Below are 20,131 nucleotides of genomic sequence, written 5' to 3'. Positions count from 1 at the left end.
CTTGAATACTTTTAGAATACTTTTTATAATACTTTTAGAAGGCTTGAATCTTCACTGGTTATACATTTAGAAGTATATTACTAATGGAAACGATGGTCTCAGATCTTACAGATTTTTTCAGTAAGATGCAGCAGGGTTGACAGAGTTATGGTTTGAATGTTAAATTAAGTTTGGATTCAAATTCATCTCACATTATTTTCCTGTCATTTCTCTCTCCGTGCCTCATACTCCTCAGTTCCTTCCTCAGGGAGGCACCAGTTTAATGTCCATGTCTAATACACATCACATCCTGCAATTTCATGATAGGAACTTTGATTATTATCATTTTAGTTACAGAGAAGCAGAGTGGAGGTTTAATTTTAATTTGACTCTATATATTGTGAGCCAGAACTAATCAATGATTAGGGTAGCTCAACTCATTTGACTTGTAGGTTAAAGTATATTTTCATCTGTTAAATTTTGTCCTGACTGGTTGWAATTTGCTTATCGACATTTATCAGTGATTAAAATCTGTTTGGAATGACCATCAGATTTGAAGCTTCGCTTTAAACCAGAACCAGAAACRAAAGTTACCGCTGTTTCTCGCTGCTTGGACTAAAATAAATGTTTTACATGCTTTTATTAGAGCTTATACTGTATGTCATATTGTTGTAATTTTATGACAAAAAACAAAAAAGATTTATTTTTTCTTTTTCAGTAAATAAATGTGAAGGAAAATGCATTCATTTCTTCTGAGTTTAAAATGCGTTTCACATATACAGTACATGCATAGTTATGCTTGAGACGTTTAGAAAATTTTAAACCATTCTCATGTCGGACTCATTACCGTCCTTGCCGCCCGCGGCTTTTCCGGGTTTGCGTGACGTATGAGGTTAACATGAGGAATCAGGATTAAAGGTTAACTTTAGGGTCGGTGGTTAACATGAGCGATCAGGGTTAATGGTTAACTTTAGAGTCTGTGGTCAGGGTTAGGCTCTATAAGGCTAGTATAAGCTAAATTTAGGGTCTTGGATGGTTAGTTTCGCGTAATTCTAGTCTTGTAAAAACACATCGTCCTCCTCCGCCCCATCTCGKACAGAACGGACCCCGCACGTCAACATAATGACGCTTGGTCAAGCGTCAATACCTTGACGCGGGGGGCATGTGAATGGGCTCAATATTTTTATAACCATAGAATTTATTCTTACTGTGATTAAGTTGTTCTGAGGTGAAGTGTCTTAAGCTGAGGCCTTTTCTCCATGTACTGTTTTTCTTTTAAGGCAAGGCTTGCACTAGCTGCAGAACTCGGCACAAGTTACCATATTAGGAATGGAATGCTTAAGATATACCGTGACAAAATGTATGTTGCATCTGTTGGGACTGCATTGTAACCTATAAAAAGGCCTGTACCCCTCTGCCTGGGGTCTTCTTCTTTTTCTGKTTCCCATTTGGCACAGAAGGCCACAATTTGTTTTGGCTGTAAATCTCCTGGACTGCAAATAAAGATTCTGCTCTTCAACCAGCCTTGTTTCAGAGTTCTCTCCTCAGGACAACAAAATCCAGCTGCAGGACTGRGAAGACACGTTCACTTCAAGGGACTGTCTAATTACACGCCTTGTTTTGATACAACACAATCAGACACACAATGTTTTTACAGCTGATATTTCAGTATTTTGATTAAGGGCTCGGTCACCTGATAAATGAGGTCATGTTCCTTCCTTCAGTGAGAGACTTGACTCAGTCTGGACACTATTAAAATGTACTCTGTGATGATGAACAATGCCAGTTGCCAAGAGCCACACACAGGCTCTGGGTGAGATGGAATTTTTACATCTGAAAATCAACATCCAACTGAGAAATTAAAATGTTTCCCACACATTATTCAGACATTCGATTTTCATGTAATAAAATTTTGTCAAATGTGACTTTGATCCGTTTTTGTCCTTTTGGTGGTTTGGACGCTTTGATGTCTGTGTTCATACATAATATAAGTATTCCCTCTGAAGGACTGCTTCCTTCAGTTCTTTATCCCGCTGAACATTATAGCTGTACCATTTGAACCTGATGCAGACCAGAGSTGAAAGAAGACTTCAGATGTTGTCACACTGAGTGATGAGATATAAAGATCATCAGATTAAAAAGTAAAACCTTCAGAATTGATGTAAAAAGTGGCTAAATTTGCTTCACTACTTGTGTTTGTGAGATAATTTTAAATCAGTACAATTAAATAATATTTATGAACCCAAGAGCTTTAACAGCACACACACAGTTCTGTCTAAACTGGGAGAACAGTGACAAGGTAGTCACTGGAGGATTCATGGTCAGGTGTCCAACTTGTTGACCCACATAAAATACACTGCTCCCATTGCATCAAAATAGTCGAACACAAAGTACATATTTTCAGCAAATTGGCTTGGTGTCATTCCCTGATACATCTTTTCATAAGCAGTTTCTGCAGGTCGGCGTGACATCATCAATTATAGGGTCGAACTAAACAAAGGAGGGGGCCTCCAGCACTCAGTGCAGCACTAAAGCTTTATACCCAGTCAGTTTCCCACTAATTCACACCTTCATGCACATGACCAAAACATCTCTCATGTGAGCCAAGAAAACACTCTAACCACTCTCCATTATGAGAGGCATGCAGTTTAATCTGCATGTTAATTTAGGTTACATAACTGAGTTTCACATACRGTTTGTGAATCTTTATGACTGTCGTCATTAAGTGTCGTTCAGGAAATTATGACACTTTTGATGCAAAGCTGACATTGTTTAAAATGTCTTGACAACTTGACATTAACCAAGAAATTATATATGATGTGATACAATCACACAACTCTGTAAATACAACAAAAGAGTATCTTTTGACATTTTCATATCAGTCTATAAATCAAATCGTACCAATGTTGAGTTGTCATAAAGATATTTTTGTATTGGTTAAAACCAAGACATTTTAAACAATGACAACAGTCACAAACATTCATGAAGCCTCCTTTATGTTCATTACAGGAGTTTTTTTCATGTTTATGAAGTCAGTCTTATGTGCACCCCTTYAAATAAAGTGTTACCAACTATGATTCAAAGTCATATTCATCCTTTTCGTAACAATTGAAGGAGACATAGTTTCTCGATTGTGGTATAGAATTGAACTATCTGCCTGGAAAATACATACTACCCCCCTTTAACTTATGAAGAGTTTAATTAGCCACAAACATCTTGTGATTATCACCCCTAAGTAAAGTTTTATCTTATCTTATCAATAAAATTTTATCTTATCTAAACATGTTTGTGGTCTGGTAAAGGACATTCAGCTCTAAGTCTCTTCAGGTTTCACCTACCTGCCAACATTTCACTGGCACATGTCTGCACAAATCTAAATGCCCATGCTGCTGGCACATGTTAGAGCGCTGCAGTTGGGAGTCAGTACAGGTSTTGTGGTCTGGCTCTGTGGTGTTTTATTATCATCACAGAGTGCCAAACAGGGACATCATGTTTTCCTGCAAGCCAGCTTGTCTCTTGTGATGTTACAGCACTGCAGTGGTTCTGATCATCATTTAAATGTGACAGAGCTTAAGCATGACTACAAATATAAAATGTCAGGTTTAAACTTTACAACTCAGTACATGCATCATTACCCCTGATGCAAAGTATCCGTTATAGATGGAAAAATTATAAGAGCTGACAGAAGCACCAATCCTTACATGAAAGTTAACCAYTGAAAAAAGAGACAATAACATAACTGTGTAACAACAAAAACTTTTGTACATTTTGTAAAATGACATTGTCCCCTACTAAGTTTTTATTAATAGTTTGAGCCACTGTCTGATGCCCTCACATTGCATCAGTGCAGACACACAGCTGTCAGGAACATCTGAACATGGGTSGAAATTTTCCACACATGAACTGGAGATGTTGTCTGACACATTCTTTACTTTTACCTCTTAATACAATAAACATGTTAACATGATTTTCAAGAMAGATTATTCTAAATTTCATCATACCACAAAATGTCAGAAGCAGCTTTGTTTCTTTTACAGAAGGTTAAACCAATATTTAAAGAGTTACACTGCTTAACTCTGAATCTGGATTTCAAAGGGCAAMGTTGATGTACAGCTCTGAAGCGACTTTGTTAAAAAAAATACAAAATCTCCATTCATTATAAAAGTTTCAGAACCTATTTTTTTTTCATTAAGACAGTGATGATGATTTGTTAGAAAACATATGCAAATAAACAAAACAACAGGTATTGAGTGTAAAACTCTCATCTAGAAAAACCTGGTGTTTGCCCAAAAGTTTCCTCCCCCTACTTGTGTCTTCTCACAATTTAAAGCAAAGATTTTGAAGATGCCACAGAGTCTCTGCCATAACAYATTACTCATTCTTCTGAGTCAATAAAATACTGAACAGAATCTGGGCAGTTTTATGCAAAAAATATTTTTGTATTTTGAATGTATCTTCTATCCGCACTGTGAATGTTGTGATCAGACACTCCTTGACAATAACACAAAGTGAAACCATACTATGGKATAAATCTTGTGCCAGCAGGAATTGAATTTGAATCGCTCAGATTGAATCTGTATGTGCATCATTTGAAATTGAATGCATTGGTCTGAAAATGAATTTTACTAAATTGACACTTGAATGGGAATTAATTTGCTTTGAAATTGCATTTTGTTCTATTAAAAATTCAGTTTGACTACTTTCAATTCCAGTTCCAAAATTCAGATTTTTGTGTCACACATCCTGGTCCTTGAGAAAGCCCACCAGAGTAATCAAACATAGATTGACAGATTTGCATTTCCATTTGGTGAAGCTTCCCTTCTGTACTGTAACAGAGTTGATGCAATCCACCATAAAAGTGACAAAAACAGAAAAAGTTATTTTATTGCAGTGACTAAATTTACCTATATGTAGAAAATGTTACATTTACATCACATCATGGATCACATATTGATCAGATGCTGCTGMTGATGATCCATGACGAGATCTAAATGTAACATTTTCTATAGGTAAAATTAATCACGGCAATAAAATAACTTTGTTTTTGTCACTTTTATGGTGGATTGCATCAACTCTGTTACATACAGAAGGGAAACTTCACCAAAGTGAAATGTAAATCTGTCTATCTGTATTTGACTACTCTGGTGGGCTTTCTCAAGGACCAGGATGTGTGACACAAAAATCTGAATTTTGGAACTGAAATTCGAACTGAATTTTTAATAAACCAAAGTACAGTTTCGAAGCAAATTAATTCAGATACAAAACTTTAAATTCAGTTTGAAATCATTAAATTCAGTTTCAATTTAGTGAAATTTATTTTCAAATCAATGCATTCAATTTCAAATTATGCACATACAGATTCAATCTGAGCAATTCAAATTAAATTCCTCCTGTCACAAGATTTATCCCATACCATACTGNTCTGTTACATACAGAAGGGAAACTTCACCAAAGTGAAATGTAAATCTGTCTATCTGTATTTGACTACTCTGGTGGGCTTTCTCAAGGACCAGGATATGTGACACAGAAATCTGAATTTTGGAACTGAAATTTGAACTGAATTTTTAATAAACCAAAGTACAGTTTCAAAGCAAATTAATTCAGATACAAAACTTTAAATTCAGTTTCAATTTAGTGAAATTTATTTTCAAACCAATGCATTCAATTTCAAATTATGCACAGAGATTCAATCTGAGCAATTCAAATTAAATTCCTCCTGTCACAAGATTTATCCCATACCATACTGCATGAGGAAAAATAAGAGGTTGGAAAGCTCAACACACTGCAAACATCTTTAAATGTTCCTGATATTGACAGCTCAGGGAGACACAGTTAAATATGTATTTTAACGATGGTCATTAGACTGAGGCGAGACTTCACAAAGACCTGGTTCGCCCCACCGATAAATCTACGAGGGTTAAAACACTAAATCCAAAACAAAAAAAATGAGCTCAAGCTTCAAAGTTCCTTTTTTTCTCTCATGTTAATCATTTTTGCACAGTGCACTCAATGTGGAACTGGTGCACCTTTTAATGCTTGGTGATGTATTGTGTGTAAGGATAAAGAAACAAAGGGCAGAGYTGATTTACGGCTCTGAAACAGCGGTGGTCACAGAGTGCAGGGAGAGGCAGGATGTTTAAACAGCAGTGTGACAGTGTAAAATATGTYGTGTGAGACTTTCCCACTGACGAATATGAAACTGATCACTAACGAACAACATGACATCTAAACTTTGTGTCTTGAAAAATGCATCATTTTAAAAGATGACGCAATAAAAGACTTTTGTGTCACATAAGTTAAACTTCAAATTACTGACCTCAGTCAGATACTATATATTTTATACTTCCTCCACTTATGTGATGCTGTAATCCCATGAAAGGATGAAATTTGTTTCATCATGAGAAAAAGGCAGTATAAAGAAGGGATAGTCTTTTTGAACATATGGCTCAAACCGCTGTATAAAAACTACTTTTTTCCTTTAGTACAAGCTACACTTTTCATTTTTAAACATTTTTCCCTGATTTATTTTGACTAGTGTAATTTTCCCTTTTCAGATTTTTGACCTGTAGCTAAACGCACAGCTGAAAGGCTGATGTCACATCACACCACATAAAAAAGACATTGCTTAAGTTCTGAAAAAGTTAAACAGTAAGAATAATTGTGTGTCACGTACAAACCTTTGAGTCAGGATAGACTACAATGTTTTATCTGTGATATTTCACATTTAAAGTGTCCTGTCGTTGCATGGACCGTACCTCAGAGGAGGCTCCTAAATCACTAACCCTGGCTCAGTGTTGGCASTTTCTGTGTGGTCAGTGTACACACAGTGAGCCAGCAAGCTTCAACATCCTAATGACCTGTCCTTTTTTTTTGTTCCCTTCGGTTTTCAGAGATTTATTATTCTGGGTTGCATCCTCAATCTCTGTCCACYTGAGCCTCCTGTGACCTCAAGGTCTTACCTTTGGGGGGAAACGATCAAAGCGTAGAGGGAGGTGTCTTTAAACCCAATCCGGCCTTCCTGTGCATTGAATTCAAGTAGCAAAACTTCAAACAACTTTCAGGTGGCTGAGATGAAAATGTGTGCTAGAAACCTGGACAGTTCTTAAATGTAAAATGTGTTTGTCTGAGCCTCAGACTGAGAGAAAAAAAAGATGTGACCACAAATATTTTTATACAGTATAATCTGAGAAGAATCCGCTGTTTGGATTTAAAATTGCTGTCTGTTCATCCATCCATCCAACTTTCATCCATATTTCATCCATCCGTCCGTCCGTCCGTCTGTCCGTCCATCCATCCATCCATCCATCCATCCATCCATCCATCCATCCATCCATCCATCCGTCAGTAAGCCCTGTGATGGATTTGCAGCCTGTTCAGAAACAAACAGGACAGACGTTCATTCAGGCTCTCTCACACCTGGGGGCAATTTGGAGTTACCAATTAACAGAACATATGTATTTGTTTATGTTCAGTGGGAGGAAACAGGAGCATCCAGTTAAACACGTGTGTACACAGGGGAAACACACAAACTCTGCACAGAAAAGCTGCGTCAGATAAGGTCTCGGCATGACTTGTCTTGTGGGGTCAATTAAAAGATGAAGTACTGGTAGTAGTAAAGTTACTGTGAACATGTAAATATAATACATGGACTATTTAGTTTAAAGCAAAACAATGTCTCAAATAAAAAATATTGTAAATGTGTAAACATAATTTATTGATTTAAATAATGTAATATTATCCTAACTTAGGACTAACGTTTATTTTCATATTCAAAAAATGTCTATCTTTTTCCGAGATGGTTAGGGCTGTTTCGACCAAGCCTAATTGTTTCTCATCCCTCCACATGTACAGCATTCAAATTTCGTGTGATTAGCATTGTCCTGTCTCAAATTACGACTACAATTAATATTTATAGGTAAAAATATATGATTTCTGGCCTGTTAAACATCCCCCCAGCTGCCCAGCATTCCTTAAACCCCACCTAAAATAGTCAACTACACCAATCATGTCTTGGACATACCCCTCCCACATACCAAGAACCGCCCATTTAGAGAATGCAGAGACCCCCCTCTTGTCTGGGAGGCAAACCACCAACCTTTTTCCTGCAAGAACAGGACTGACCACTGGACCACCCTGCCACGCGATACAAAACCCCTAACATACAAATGATTTTTGTTTGAAACTTGCTTTCAGATGAATTTGAAGCTTTAGAAGATTGAAACTGCTTCTTGTTGTTATTGTTGGTTTTGTTTCAGCTGCTCCTTTTTTGTAATCGCTGCCACGGCGAGTGAACTCATCTGAAACATTTGGCTTTAAATTTATGCTGAAAAGCCATTTCTGTCACAACCTGGGCTTAAACTTGGAGCTTCAGAATCACAAGACAGCAACTCCTACAACTTTACCCATACATAAATCCATCTGAAAGCATTTTGGGATTGTATTTCTATTGCAGAAACATAACAAACCTTTAAGGCTCAGTTCAAGATCGATGAACTGACAAGATTGTCACTAAAATATTGACAGCCTATGATAAGTTTCTGTTGCACTTATATAAAAATTCTAAATGTTTTTTGTTTGATAAAAAACATCATATTCATGGAATAATWATAAACTGCAGATTAGACACATGTTGCTTTCATTTTGTTTTACATRCAGTATATTCACTGTATTGTTTGTCCTTATGAGCAGTGTTACATCTCACATCCTGGTGTGAAGTTTTGTTCTTTACATGTTATAACACTACATATAGTGCWGATCTTAAAAAAATCAAAAGCAGTCATATAGTGGGGTATACTGTATTTCAATGCTTGAGTGCAAACTGCTGATTGCACAACATTAATATCACATAAAGCTGTGGAAGACAAGTTTATATTTATATGTTTAATCTTAATATGATGGCTGTCATCCATGCTTCCTGCACATTTAATATTCTGAAGGCAGTGCTTGTTGGTGTGTTTGTTTGTCAGCTTTTCAGAGGTTTTTGGGGAAGAAGGACGTGTCCCAGGAGCTGGAAGAGGTCCATGCGGAGGCACGAGCTCAGGACAACCTCCACACCGCCTCTGTGCTTCAGCTGCTGAGGAACCCAGCTGTTCGTTGGCAGCTCATCACTATTATCATCACCATGGCCTGCTATCAGCTCTGTGGTCTCAATGCTGTAAGATATGACACTCGTGTTTCATCAGTTTCACTTTAATCCAATTCTTTATGCTATTCTWTAGTCAAAATGGCCTGTTTTTTGGAGTTCTGTGATTTTCAAACTGAATTTATTTTATTTTTATAGCTTCAGTTAAATATAAGATTGGTGAAAACCTACCAGCATGGAAATTTATTTTTCTCAATATATTTAATCAGAAAATGGGTCCTTGATTTTTTCCTCATTTTCACAAGATAAAAGATAAAGTTTTTTATCTTCTAATTTGTTAAAAAAAATCCATTATTTTGTCACAGAACAAATTTTCCAGTTGATAAACAAGATTTCTTTTATATTCTGATTTTCAAGCAAAAGGGATTTAGTTATAGGAATTTTTAAATCACTGGTACTAGAAAAACATAAATGCTATGTCATCAGGTTAACACAAAGATCAACATGAGAGTAGCCTAATGTTCCAACATAAACATTTAAGTCTTTCATTTGCCAGTTTTAGGTATTTTAATTAAACAAAGCCTTTCCAAACACTAAATACTATTGTGATGTGCTGTTATTTCAAATAGCAGACAGTTATTTTTCTGCAGGACTGCTCAGATGTGCCGTCCCATTAAAGTGACAACAGCATCCACACTGTTTGTCAGGAAATGGATCAGGTGCAGCAGCTAACACCGTTTTGCCCTCTCACTTGGGACATCTGGATTCACAGTTGTGGYCCCATATGTGTGGAAAGCTAGAGCAGAGACAAAACAAGGCCCCAGATGGCTTTTTGTTTAGATTTTAGGTTTTTATTGAATTGACAAAAATATTCTTTTGGTTTTGGCAAAAGATACTTTGCTAAGATAAAAGTCAAAAACCGCAACCGTCAATGCCAGTTTACTGTATTTATATAGAACAGTAAAACAAAAAAAGTTGACCAAAACGTTTTCCAGTGTAGTCAATGACTTGTGCCAGTAAGACAATAAAAGTTAAAATAAAATAAAAAAAACACAAAAATAAAATCAAAAACCATCAACTCTAGCTTAATCTCAAACTCTGTCTCAATCAAAATCTAAAGAACAGAGATGAGTTATGAGCAAAGACTTAAAAGAGTCTCAGCAGACTGTATGTAAAGACGTCAAACTGTTCCACAGTTTTGGAACATAAAGCGTAAAAGYCTGATCAACTCTGGATTTCAGTTTGGATCAAGGGACATTTAAGAGAAACTGGTTTGTAGACCAAAGTACCCTGACAGGAGTGTAAATGTTAAGAAAACAACAACAACAACAACAACAACAACAACAACAACAACAACAACTTTAAAAGCCAATAAAAGAATCTTAAAATCATTGTGCAAGTGGACAGAAAGACATTGAAGAGAAGCCAGAACAGGAGTCAAGTGTTCACTTTTTATAGTACATGTTTAAAAACGAGCTGCTGCATTCTGGACMATTTGTAAGTGATACAAAGATGATTTGTGAAAGCCAGCATACAAAGAGTTACAACAGTCTAAACGAGAGGTAATAAAAGCTAAGATAATAAGAAAAGAAGAACACTTGCTTAAAGTTTCCTGAACTGTACTGTATTAACGAGACAGGCTATTGAACTTTCCATCCATCCATCCATCCATCCATCCATCCATCCATCCATCCATCCATCCATCCATCCATCCATCCATCCATCCATCCATCCATCCATCNTCCATCCATCCATCCATCCATCCATCCATCCATCCATCCATCCATCCAGCCAGCAACAGCTAAACAGCGAAATGATGTGACTACCAATGATTTACATACATTTTTACAGATATAAAGTGATGCAACACAGTTTACAGTCGGAGATGGCTCGAATGATGAGTAATGATTCAAATGCCTTCAAGAACAACAGGTTTACAAATTTAAACTATATTGTTATTTTGAGTTAAACAAATTTAATCTACCTCTAGGACTCTGTTTATTCTTTTTCACAAAATAGTTCTGTGTTTCTCTTTAAGCCAACCCTGGTCWGTTACAAATGCACCAATACAACCTGCTACACCCAATGGCAATACACCAAGGYATWTTTTYMWKKKSYKSCCYKRMRMMMCMAMYTTKMYYYKKKRMYWMCCCCYTTKSYRGSYYMRRRRMMWWAMMRWWAMAAAATAAACAWATAATTTTCATCACACAACTGTGACAATGAGAACAAATATCTAGATCAAATATCTAGATCTTGCAGAACATGATTCAGCCTGAAGATCATAGAGGTTTTACTGACAGAGGTTTTCTGAMTTTGCCATCATGCAGCCATGTCCTGATGGGTTGTGTGGGTTGTGGAGGATGGGGTCTTAACCTTGTGTGAAGAAGGTTTCAGTCTTTTTTTTAAGGTCACATCAATTCAGTCAGTTCAATCAGGAGAACCTAATGTATTTTCTTGCAGATCTGGTACTACACTAATGGGATCCTACGGGCGGCAGGCTTTGCTGAGGATTTACTCCCCTACATCACACTGACCACGGGAGCCGTAGAGACTCTGGCAGCTATCGTCTCTGTGAGTATCCCTGCCTTTCTAGTTAAAGCACACACTTCGCAGTTTAAATTGGTGTGAAAAGGCATGACTGCTACTTAGGACTATGATGACTAACACTGATGAAATGTGCAACTCAAAATAACAAAACAAAAAACAACACTTCAAAGTGCAGTTTCTGACATTCAGCACACTTTGATATAAAAAAGGACTCTAGTTTGAGGACACCAGTGTTGCAACTTTCTTACTTCCCAACACTCAAAAGTATTTGTTCATTAAACTTTTATGAGAAGCAAAGTTTTCTAGATTAGCCACAACATGCTGGAAGAAAGCACTGATGATGCCTCAGGGGTGACAATAGGGCGTTTTATTTTAATTACATTAGCTGAGCCTTCTGTTCTCCAGTAAAATTAAAAAAATGAAATAAAACAATTGAACATATTTTGAGATAGAGAGAGAGAGAGAGAGAGAGAGAGAGAGAGAGAGAGAGAGAGAGAGAGAGAGAGGTGTTAAAGTACCATCAATAAAAGCTGCACACAATCTTTCAGACATCAGTCAATAATTTGAAGTAGTTATTTTAATTATTTTTAAATTCTGTTGGATTAGTTGCATGGTGGTTTGCCATTGATCCAAGTTATAGTAAATGAGGAACAACTGTGTGAACTATATTAGTCACTCATGCAGTAATGTGCAAATTCAAGAGCAGAGTCTTTGTGTTCCATGACTGCAAAAAGTAGGGCTTAAATGCTGCCTAAGGGAAGTGTTCTCAGCAATAAAAACTGGGGGGAAAACCATGGGGCAGAATCAAATTACTCTAAAGGGATTATAGCAAAAGCACAGTTTAGCATCTGTTCATATTTCAGAATTAGCACCAGTGAAAGTGCCCAGTTTTGTGATTCGGACTCCCAATCTAATTGAACAGAAATGTAAATGTAAAATATTACAGCAAACTGAGCAGTTTGCCAAAAGCAAATTAGCACTCATAATATTCTGAAGCTTGTACTTTATCATAAACACACACACAACTTGTTTCTCACAAACATGATCACTTGTTGAGGTACTCAAWGTGCACCTCTTTGGCTCAGATTAAATAATGACGGTAGTTCAAGTCTAATTCGATAAACAAACTAAGATGAATGGCTTTAGATTTCAGTTTGAGTAAAATTGGTGAGATTCAATCAGCAGGAGCCAGAACACATGAATGAGAACCAATCCATGAAACCTTCTATAAACCTAATTATTATTTATAAAAAAAGACATTTTCCACTCACCTAGAAGGCAACTCTCACCATCTACTGTCTCCTGTGTAACGGGGATAAATGTGAAAAGCTTTATTTTCCCCCATTTAAGGCATTTTAAAGAACAGAAACATGCAGAGCAACAGTAGGTATTTACGGTGCCTGTCCAGTGACATTGTATAAAAACCAAAATCTAATGGCCATGAGATAAATAACACATGACCATGCAATAATTTTGAGCAATGCATGACGTTGGAGTCACATTTTGACTATGTTGTTTTTGTTTTTAACTGTTTAAAAGTAGCTTACACTACACTCATTATTATTATTATTATTTGGTGTACACTCAAAAACAGATGTGGTGGAATTAATTAAAAAATGTCAACTGTTTCCACTCAACTGAAAGTAAAGGTAACACATTTACTTTACATTGACTTTCAGTCAGTATAAAGTCAACATAAAGAAAATGCATTACCTTTACATAATGCAGCTAAATGGAAACAGTTGACATATATTTTAATTAATCCATTATATCTGTTTTTCAGTGTACTTTAATAAAAAATGGTTTGTAGTGTTCAAAAATTGGATGCCCAAATAATTAAGCTGTAAAACAAAATAGGTTTCAGTAAAAAGGTTTGATCGTCAGCTCTGAATACTTCATCTCAGGCAGTGCCTGTGTGTGTGTGTGTGTGTGTGTGTGTGTGTGTGTGTGTGTGTGTGTGGCCCTAAGTCTAATCAACACCATAACAAAACAATGGCTTCTCTCAACTCCTTCTGTAGCTGGTCACGATAAGCCTTCCGTGTCCCTCTTAAATCACAATATTTAATAGAACGCCCTGGTCACACCCGGGCGGTAACTTTTAGGTCAACATTAGAATGTAAAATAATGTTTCTCCTGCAGGAAAGTGAAGAAATGTATTGGGGTTTGCTTTAATTACACTACACATGGCATAGTCTTACTATAGGAGAACTGTAACAATCGTTAAATGTGACTGTTTTGCTTAAATTGATAAGATAGATACATGCTTGAACACAGATTCAACACAACTGAAATGTTAATCTGCATTAGAGTAGATTATCACTGTCTGGAGGCATGACTCCAAGTGGGTTAGGGACCCCTTCCTGATGATGTGATAAAATAGGCGGAGTCATGTCTCGAAGCTTTKTGTTATATTAAACTGACTTCCGGATGTTTGAGGCCTGAACGCGGTTCATTAAAAGCCTTCAGACCGAGCAGCTCTTAGGGTGTTGTATGATCTCCTTACTATTCATTTTCCATGCACTGGTACATGCTCTGTATGGTTCAAGCACATAACTTGGTAAACAAACATGCTTAACAATATTTTCTTTCAAGAGGGACACATTAACTAAGGGCTCGACACACGGGAGGCGACGTCGCTCGCTCTCCATTCATTTCCTATGGAGCCTGTGCGGTGAGGCAACAATTGCTTGCCCTCCTCCAGCCAAGCGACCGGTGAAAATAGTGCATGTGAAATTTYGCGCTCGTACACGTAGACGTGCACACGCGAACTTGTGACGTGACATTAAAGTTGAAAAATGTTCAACTTTTGTCGCTGTCGCTTAGCGTACAACCAATCAGCGAGGGTTTCATTGACTGACCAATGAGATGAAATTATGCTACACACTGCCGTTAGCTAACACTTTCACCAAGTGATTACTAAAAAAGGCAGCTTTGTGGGAATTTATTGGCACCAAGGTGAAGTTTATAGTAAGTTTTTCCTCATAAAATTGTATCTTGATGTGTGTTTGTTTTTCAATATCATTAGCATTGCAAGATTTGTTTAGTTTACATGTCCATAATGCATACCTGCCTTCAGAGTCAAGAACCAATCAAATTTCGTGAAGACAAGCGACCTGAGAGCGCGATTCGCAATGCAGCGATCGCTATCGCATCCCGTGTGTCGGGTTTCACCCTGGCTGCGATGACAGCCGTTAATCGCTGTAGTTTGTCGCTCCCCGTGTGTCGAGCCCTTAAGAAACGTGTTGAGTCGCTTCCTGTTTAGAGTAAATGATAACAACTGATCACAAAGTATAACRTATGACTGTTTCTAAAATTTAGTTAATCTGTCACAAAATTTCCTGCAGGTTAATCTTTCATAATCTATTCATGAGATGACAATGAACTTTTTACTGTGTTGCTGAAACACATAACTCTTCCACAACAAAGGCTTTGTGTGAGTGAGGAGATGGTTTTAGTGTTGAGCTTCAAAACAAGAAAATAAAGCTTTTGGGATAAAGACAACTCCATTCCTCACCTGTGTCTTATGCTAAGAATTACTTCATGCCTAACATAAGTGACTGAAGTATGTCATTCATTCTTATGGTAAAGTAAAATACAATTCTCCATATAAATAGTTTCTSTAAGGGAATGACTGCAATTATTATCTTGTAACCATGACATAATTATATCGTGGCCACAGGATAATTTTTTAAATCCAATGTCACCAGGCAGACTCCATAGTATAGTCAGAGATTCCAGGTTTTCTTAAATATCCTCTTGATAACAAAATGTCTTGATACTCATCCCTTTAATGTCTTCCTTTTTGGCATTTCAAACACATTTCCACAAATTGAGAATGTATTCCTTCAAACAGTCTCTCCTGCTGGCAAAAACTTGTGTGTCCTCCTCTCAGGAACTTAGAACAGCTTCAAACACAAAAGTTGAAATGTGTTTTTGGCATTTAATAATGATGCAATTTGCAGCAAACTGCATGTCACAAAACTAAATAAACAAACAGTTTAATAATATATGTTTATTCATATGGAGGCAGTTGCAAATTTAGCCCATAAACTCCCCTTTATCACACACAAAGCTTAATACAGCTTTTCATATTCAAGGTATGAATGCATGAGATGTTTATATTACAGATAACATAAAATAATCCTGGGAAGTGGTTTTAATGACAGRGACAGAAAAATGTGATAGTAAAAATGCTCAAAATCTGCGATGYGTGTGTTTAAAATGAGGTAGACAGGAAGCAGAGATGGTGTGTTGGTGCTGCACTGTTGTTCACGCCCACACTGGACCATATTGTACCAGCCATACTTGGCCCACTTGAACCTTGGCTCAGATTGTGCCCACAAGAGCATCAGGATCAGTTACATGGTCCCACCTAACAAACAAAAAAGCAATAATAAAACAGCAGAGCTTGCCCACAGTGTATTGTAGCATGTAATGTGAAAGCATCATTCATATCTGCGTCTGAATGCCTCCTGGCCTCATAAAGTCTCCAGGAGCTACAGCAGGAAGAATGCCTGACCTACTTCCCTTTGCAGTTTTAGAAAGCCTGGGCAAATGTTTGATCGTTATTTTATGCTGTTTGTTTAAAGAAATACATCTWACCTTCCTTAAAACACACCTTAAATAAAACAGCTGTTTTACAGTCATTGATCCACCTCTTATTCTACTAATATAATCAAAAGAAAGTCAAATTCTCTCAGAGGTGCTTTAGTTACTCCTCTATAAAAGCACTGCTTTTCAAAGAGAAGCACTTAACAAAAAGTAGTGGGAAATACTCCTGCTATCCTTCCTCATTTTAAAAGTGCAGTTCTGCCCAAGTGGGAATCTGTCTTCTTCTATAATTCCTGTGAGCACAAGAAGATTAAAGATGATCTTTTATCTGCAACAGAAGGGGGGACCTGCTGAGGGCTTTAACTGCCAGGTAGTAGCCTTCAAACACACACATTTTCTCTCAAAGCATCAGTTTGGCCTGCAGCAATTTCCCATCCGGAGCAGCCAACTCATCCAAAACAACTTTAGCTCAATACTTCCACCTTTATTCATGTTCCTCACTATAAAGAGCCAGTAGATTTAATTAGAATAAACTACCGTAAGTATTCAGAACTGTTCAAACTTACTGTGACATATCTGTGGGGTTCATCTGTAAATACAATTTAATACAACCAAAATCTTGGCATGAATTAATAGTTCTCTGTGTAATTTTACAATTTACAAATATACAGTCACAAGAAAAACTTTTTTGGGGGGGGGGGTATTTATCAGGATGGGCTCATTGTTGACTTATCCATTGTGTACCTGACCTCTCACCGATGACTGCTGAGGTTACACAACCAGTAACACACACAAAAAAATAAGTACAAAAAACGTATGGATGAGTGCACATACTGTATGTATTAACAAAAATTATGGAATCACCGGCCTCGGAGGATCAGGGGYGTGGCCACAGGGGCGGCCAAGGGGGGCACTGGCCCCCCTTGACCACCCTGCCTGGCCACCCCCACAAGAGGGTAGTCACTTTGTTCAAGCTTCTGACTGCAGTGCATGCTCYTTACCAGTTGGTGACAGTAATGCTTCATGAAGGTGTTAGCAAACGGCCAATAAATACCACAAGAAAAAGAAAAAGAACTTTTAGGCTGTGTCTCAATTCAGGGGCTGGAKCCTCATGAGTGCGCATTTGTCGTCCGCATACTTCACTGCCCCGCATGGAGGACTGTCCCAATTTGAAGGCTCCTCATYATGCGGCCGAGGAATGCGGCTGACAAACTCTTGAAATCCGAGGATGCATCCGTGTMTGCTCACCAGCCGAGGATATCCCAGGATTCAATGCACTGGCARCAAAATAAACAGAGAAATGAATAACTTATGTAAGAGTGAGCTTAAAGTGAATTAAGCTTTTCYCWCATCTCTCATACACAAGGTTATGAGGAAACTTTTACCAWGGTATTTCTCATTACTTGTTAATATCTTGACTGTGCGAAGTGAAAAGTSACACAATAAGTGAAYGTTCAGAYGAGTTCAAGTTGATTCACAAAAAACTATGCAATCATTTATTTACACAAATTGAACAGATCATGAGTTACACTTGATTGTGGTCATTCCTATAACAAGCGTCAGAGTTAAATGAGATAAAACCCACGTCCGAATTTCAATTCACATCAACTCAGATTACTTATGTAGAACAGTAAAAAGTCAGTTCTGATGTTAACAACCAAACAATTCTACTGGCACTTTTAGCTTAAGTTTTGGCAAATTAAGAACAAGGAAAGGAGGAAAGTAATATTTGTTTGTTTCTACGACTTTTACTTTTATCAAAGTGTGGGTCATCCTGAACTGCATATCTTTTCYAAGCTTAGGTTCCACATGACAYGTCACTCCGAACACATCAGCTTTTACCTGATGATGACTTCCTAAGGCACCCTCGGGATAGGAGCTGGCTCGCCTCCGATCAGTCAGGGAACTGATGTCGGCTCRCTTACCGGTCACTGGCGAATAGGTGTTTTCCAGGTAACTTTCGTCTGTTTCAGTCCAAGCCAGAAAAATGCAAGCCATATCCRGTTCCTCCTTCCAAAGTAAAATCTCCCCTTGGGAGTTAAAAACACACTTAGATGCTCGGCCTCGGATTGAGACCACTGGCAGGCRTGCCGGGTCCCTGGCTGTGAAGTCTTCYCTAAWTAGCTCATGGAATCAGACTTTAAGCCAAACTGGGGTTTCTCCGGAGAAAGTCCCAGCTGTCTTCCTAGGTTGGAATCAGGAAGAAGAGTGTGTCGCTCGGAGCTGCCCAGATTAGTAAAAGTACTGCTTTTCTGATAGCAGTGGGCCCTACCACACTAGCCTTGAAATTGGCCTCTGTATCTTTAAGAACTTCCTGCCATTTTTGGCACTCCCACTTCAGCACATTTTCGAACAATGCTTTGGGGAAGGGGTGCTCTGTGGTGTAGTAGCTTGACTGCAGACTGAGCTCCAGGGAGGAAATAGGCAGAGCTTTGAACCAGCAGGCRTTTAGGCAGCTACACAAGAGATTTAAGGATTTCACAAACATGCATRAATGAGTCAAATCAACACCCAGGGTATGCTTTTGATGAGGGACAAACATTATGGTATAAAGCTCAACAAAATTTATTTTCCATAATACCCTCAATATCTGTTTTAATTTTTTCCCACTATCTTGTCTTTAGACAAACTATTTCAGACATTATACATATTTCCCAGAGTTTTTTGTGTGTCTTTTCTGTTGTTTCTTTTTTTTTTACAGATTGATATTATTGTTGATTTTAGGAAGCTCACACTGCAACACAGAAAATTAAATCTTGAAYTGACAAACAAAAGTATAAAATAAGAATTGTCCTCTGTGAGACATGAAAGTCAATACTAATCCACTGCTGATAAACTGAGAATAGACCGTGTTTGTCTTTTTACCAGAACAACAGAAAGTGTTTTTTTTTCTTTGAGCTATTTTGCAGCCTTTTCAGTTTTTTAAGTAAATCAAATTACTTCTTGAAGCAATTTAACATCGCTGGTTCAAAAGCATGACTTTATCTGTTGCAAACTCATTTCATGAATATAAGATTTGAATTTAATTATGCAGATGTAGCTAAGATGAAGTTGTATTTCTTTGTTTTTTTATGGATTRAATTGGCAGGGGACGGATCACAGGATCTGTGTGAAAAAGTTGTGTTTTAAAGGTTATTGTGTTGGAGGAACTGACTGAGGTTTGATTCAGTTACTTTTCGTGAAACTAAAACAAAGGTGAGCTGTCAGCCATCTGTGTWCTCAGAAAAGTTTTATTCCTTCTTCCAAACAAAGCTTTGTTTTCTTTTGTATCGTAATGTAACATATAAAAGCTCAAATGTTTATACTTGACATGTGGGTTGTGAGTTGTTTCTCATGCACACCTGTCTGCGTGTTTGTGCAAAATCCGTGTGAAAATCTCCAAAATCCTGATGGATCAACTTACCTTTCTGTCTCAGCTGTCAGCTTTATAAAAATACTCCATTGAGCTCATTTGAATTCTTTAACAAACACATCAATGAGGACAAAAAAAGAAGAAACATTTATGAACTGTTAAACGCAACACGCTTATCCATTGACCTCCTGCCCCATTTTMCCCAACCCCACTGGGCAGAGGCCCTTTCACTGCAGCATGCTTGTCATTTTTTGACTGGCTGACTCACAAGAGTGGAGAAATTTGTGCCACTCCACATTAATTCACACACGTCCATTCATGTCGCCACACTCTGCAGCCCCTTGGTGCAAAAACGTTTAAATACAAGCAAATGATCGCAGGAGGTGAAAACTGGTTTTGTGGTGGCGAACATAAAATTTAGGTCATGCATAAATAACAWTTAGTCATTTAGAAAAGCAAAACAAAAAAAGAAAAGAAAAACAGAAGATAAATGGAAATGTGGGTCTGAAATTTTAAAAAGTATGACAACAAATACTGAGAGCTGAGCCAGAAGGCGAAGCTCTCCATTTCCCAGGCGGTCTACATTCCTACCCTCATCTATGGTCACGAGCTTAGGGTAG

At 37.6% G+C, this 20,131-nt stretch overlaps 1 protein-coding gene across 1 annotated transcript in view; it reads left to right on the top strand.

Moving 5' to 3' along the window:
• Positions 1–20,131, top strand: part of LOC106518537 (solute carrier family 2, facilitated glucose transporter member 9) — a gene marked incomplete at both ends in the record, with an annotated part of 85,160 nt that overhangs the window by 6,522 nt on the left and 58,507 nt on the right. The window contains 2 exon segments of the mRNA XM_014009877.1: positions 8,946–9,133; positions 11,522–11,632. Of these exon segments, the coding sequence (XP_013865331.1) occupies positions 8,946–9,133; positions 11,522–11,632 (299 nt within the window).

This window comes from Austrofundulus limnaeus, unplaced genomic scaffold (assembly GCF_001266775.1).
Source record: "Austrofundulus limnaeus strain Quisiro unplaced genomic scaffold, Austrofundulus_limnaeus-1.0 Scaffold62, whole genome shotgun sequence".
Classification (NCBI taxonomy): Eukaryota; Metazoa; Chordata; class Actinopteri; order Cyprinodontiformes; family Rivulidae; genus Austrofundulus; species Austrofundulus limnaeus.
The sequence above is the reverse complement of the archived record's forward strand: the minus strand, read 5'-3'. Positions and strand labels throughout refer to the sequence as shown.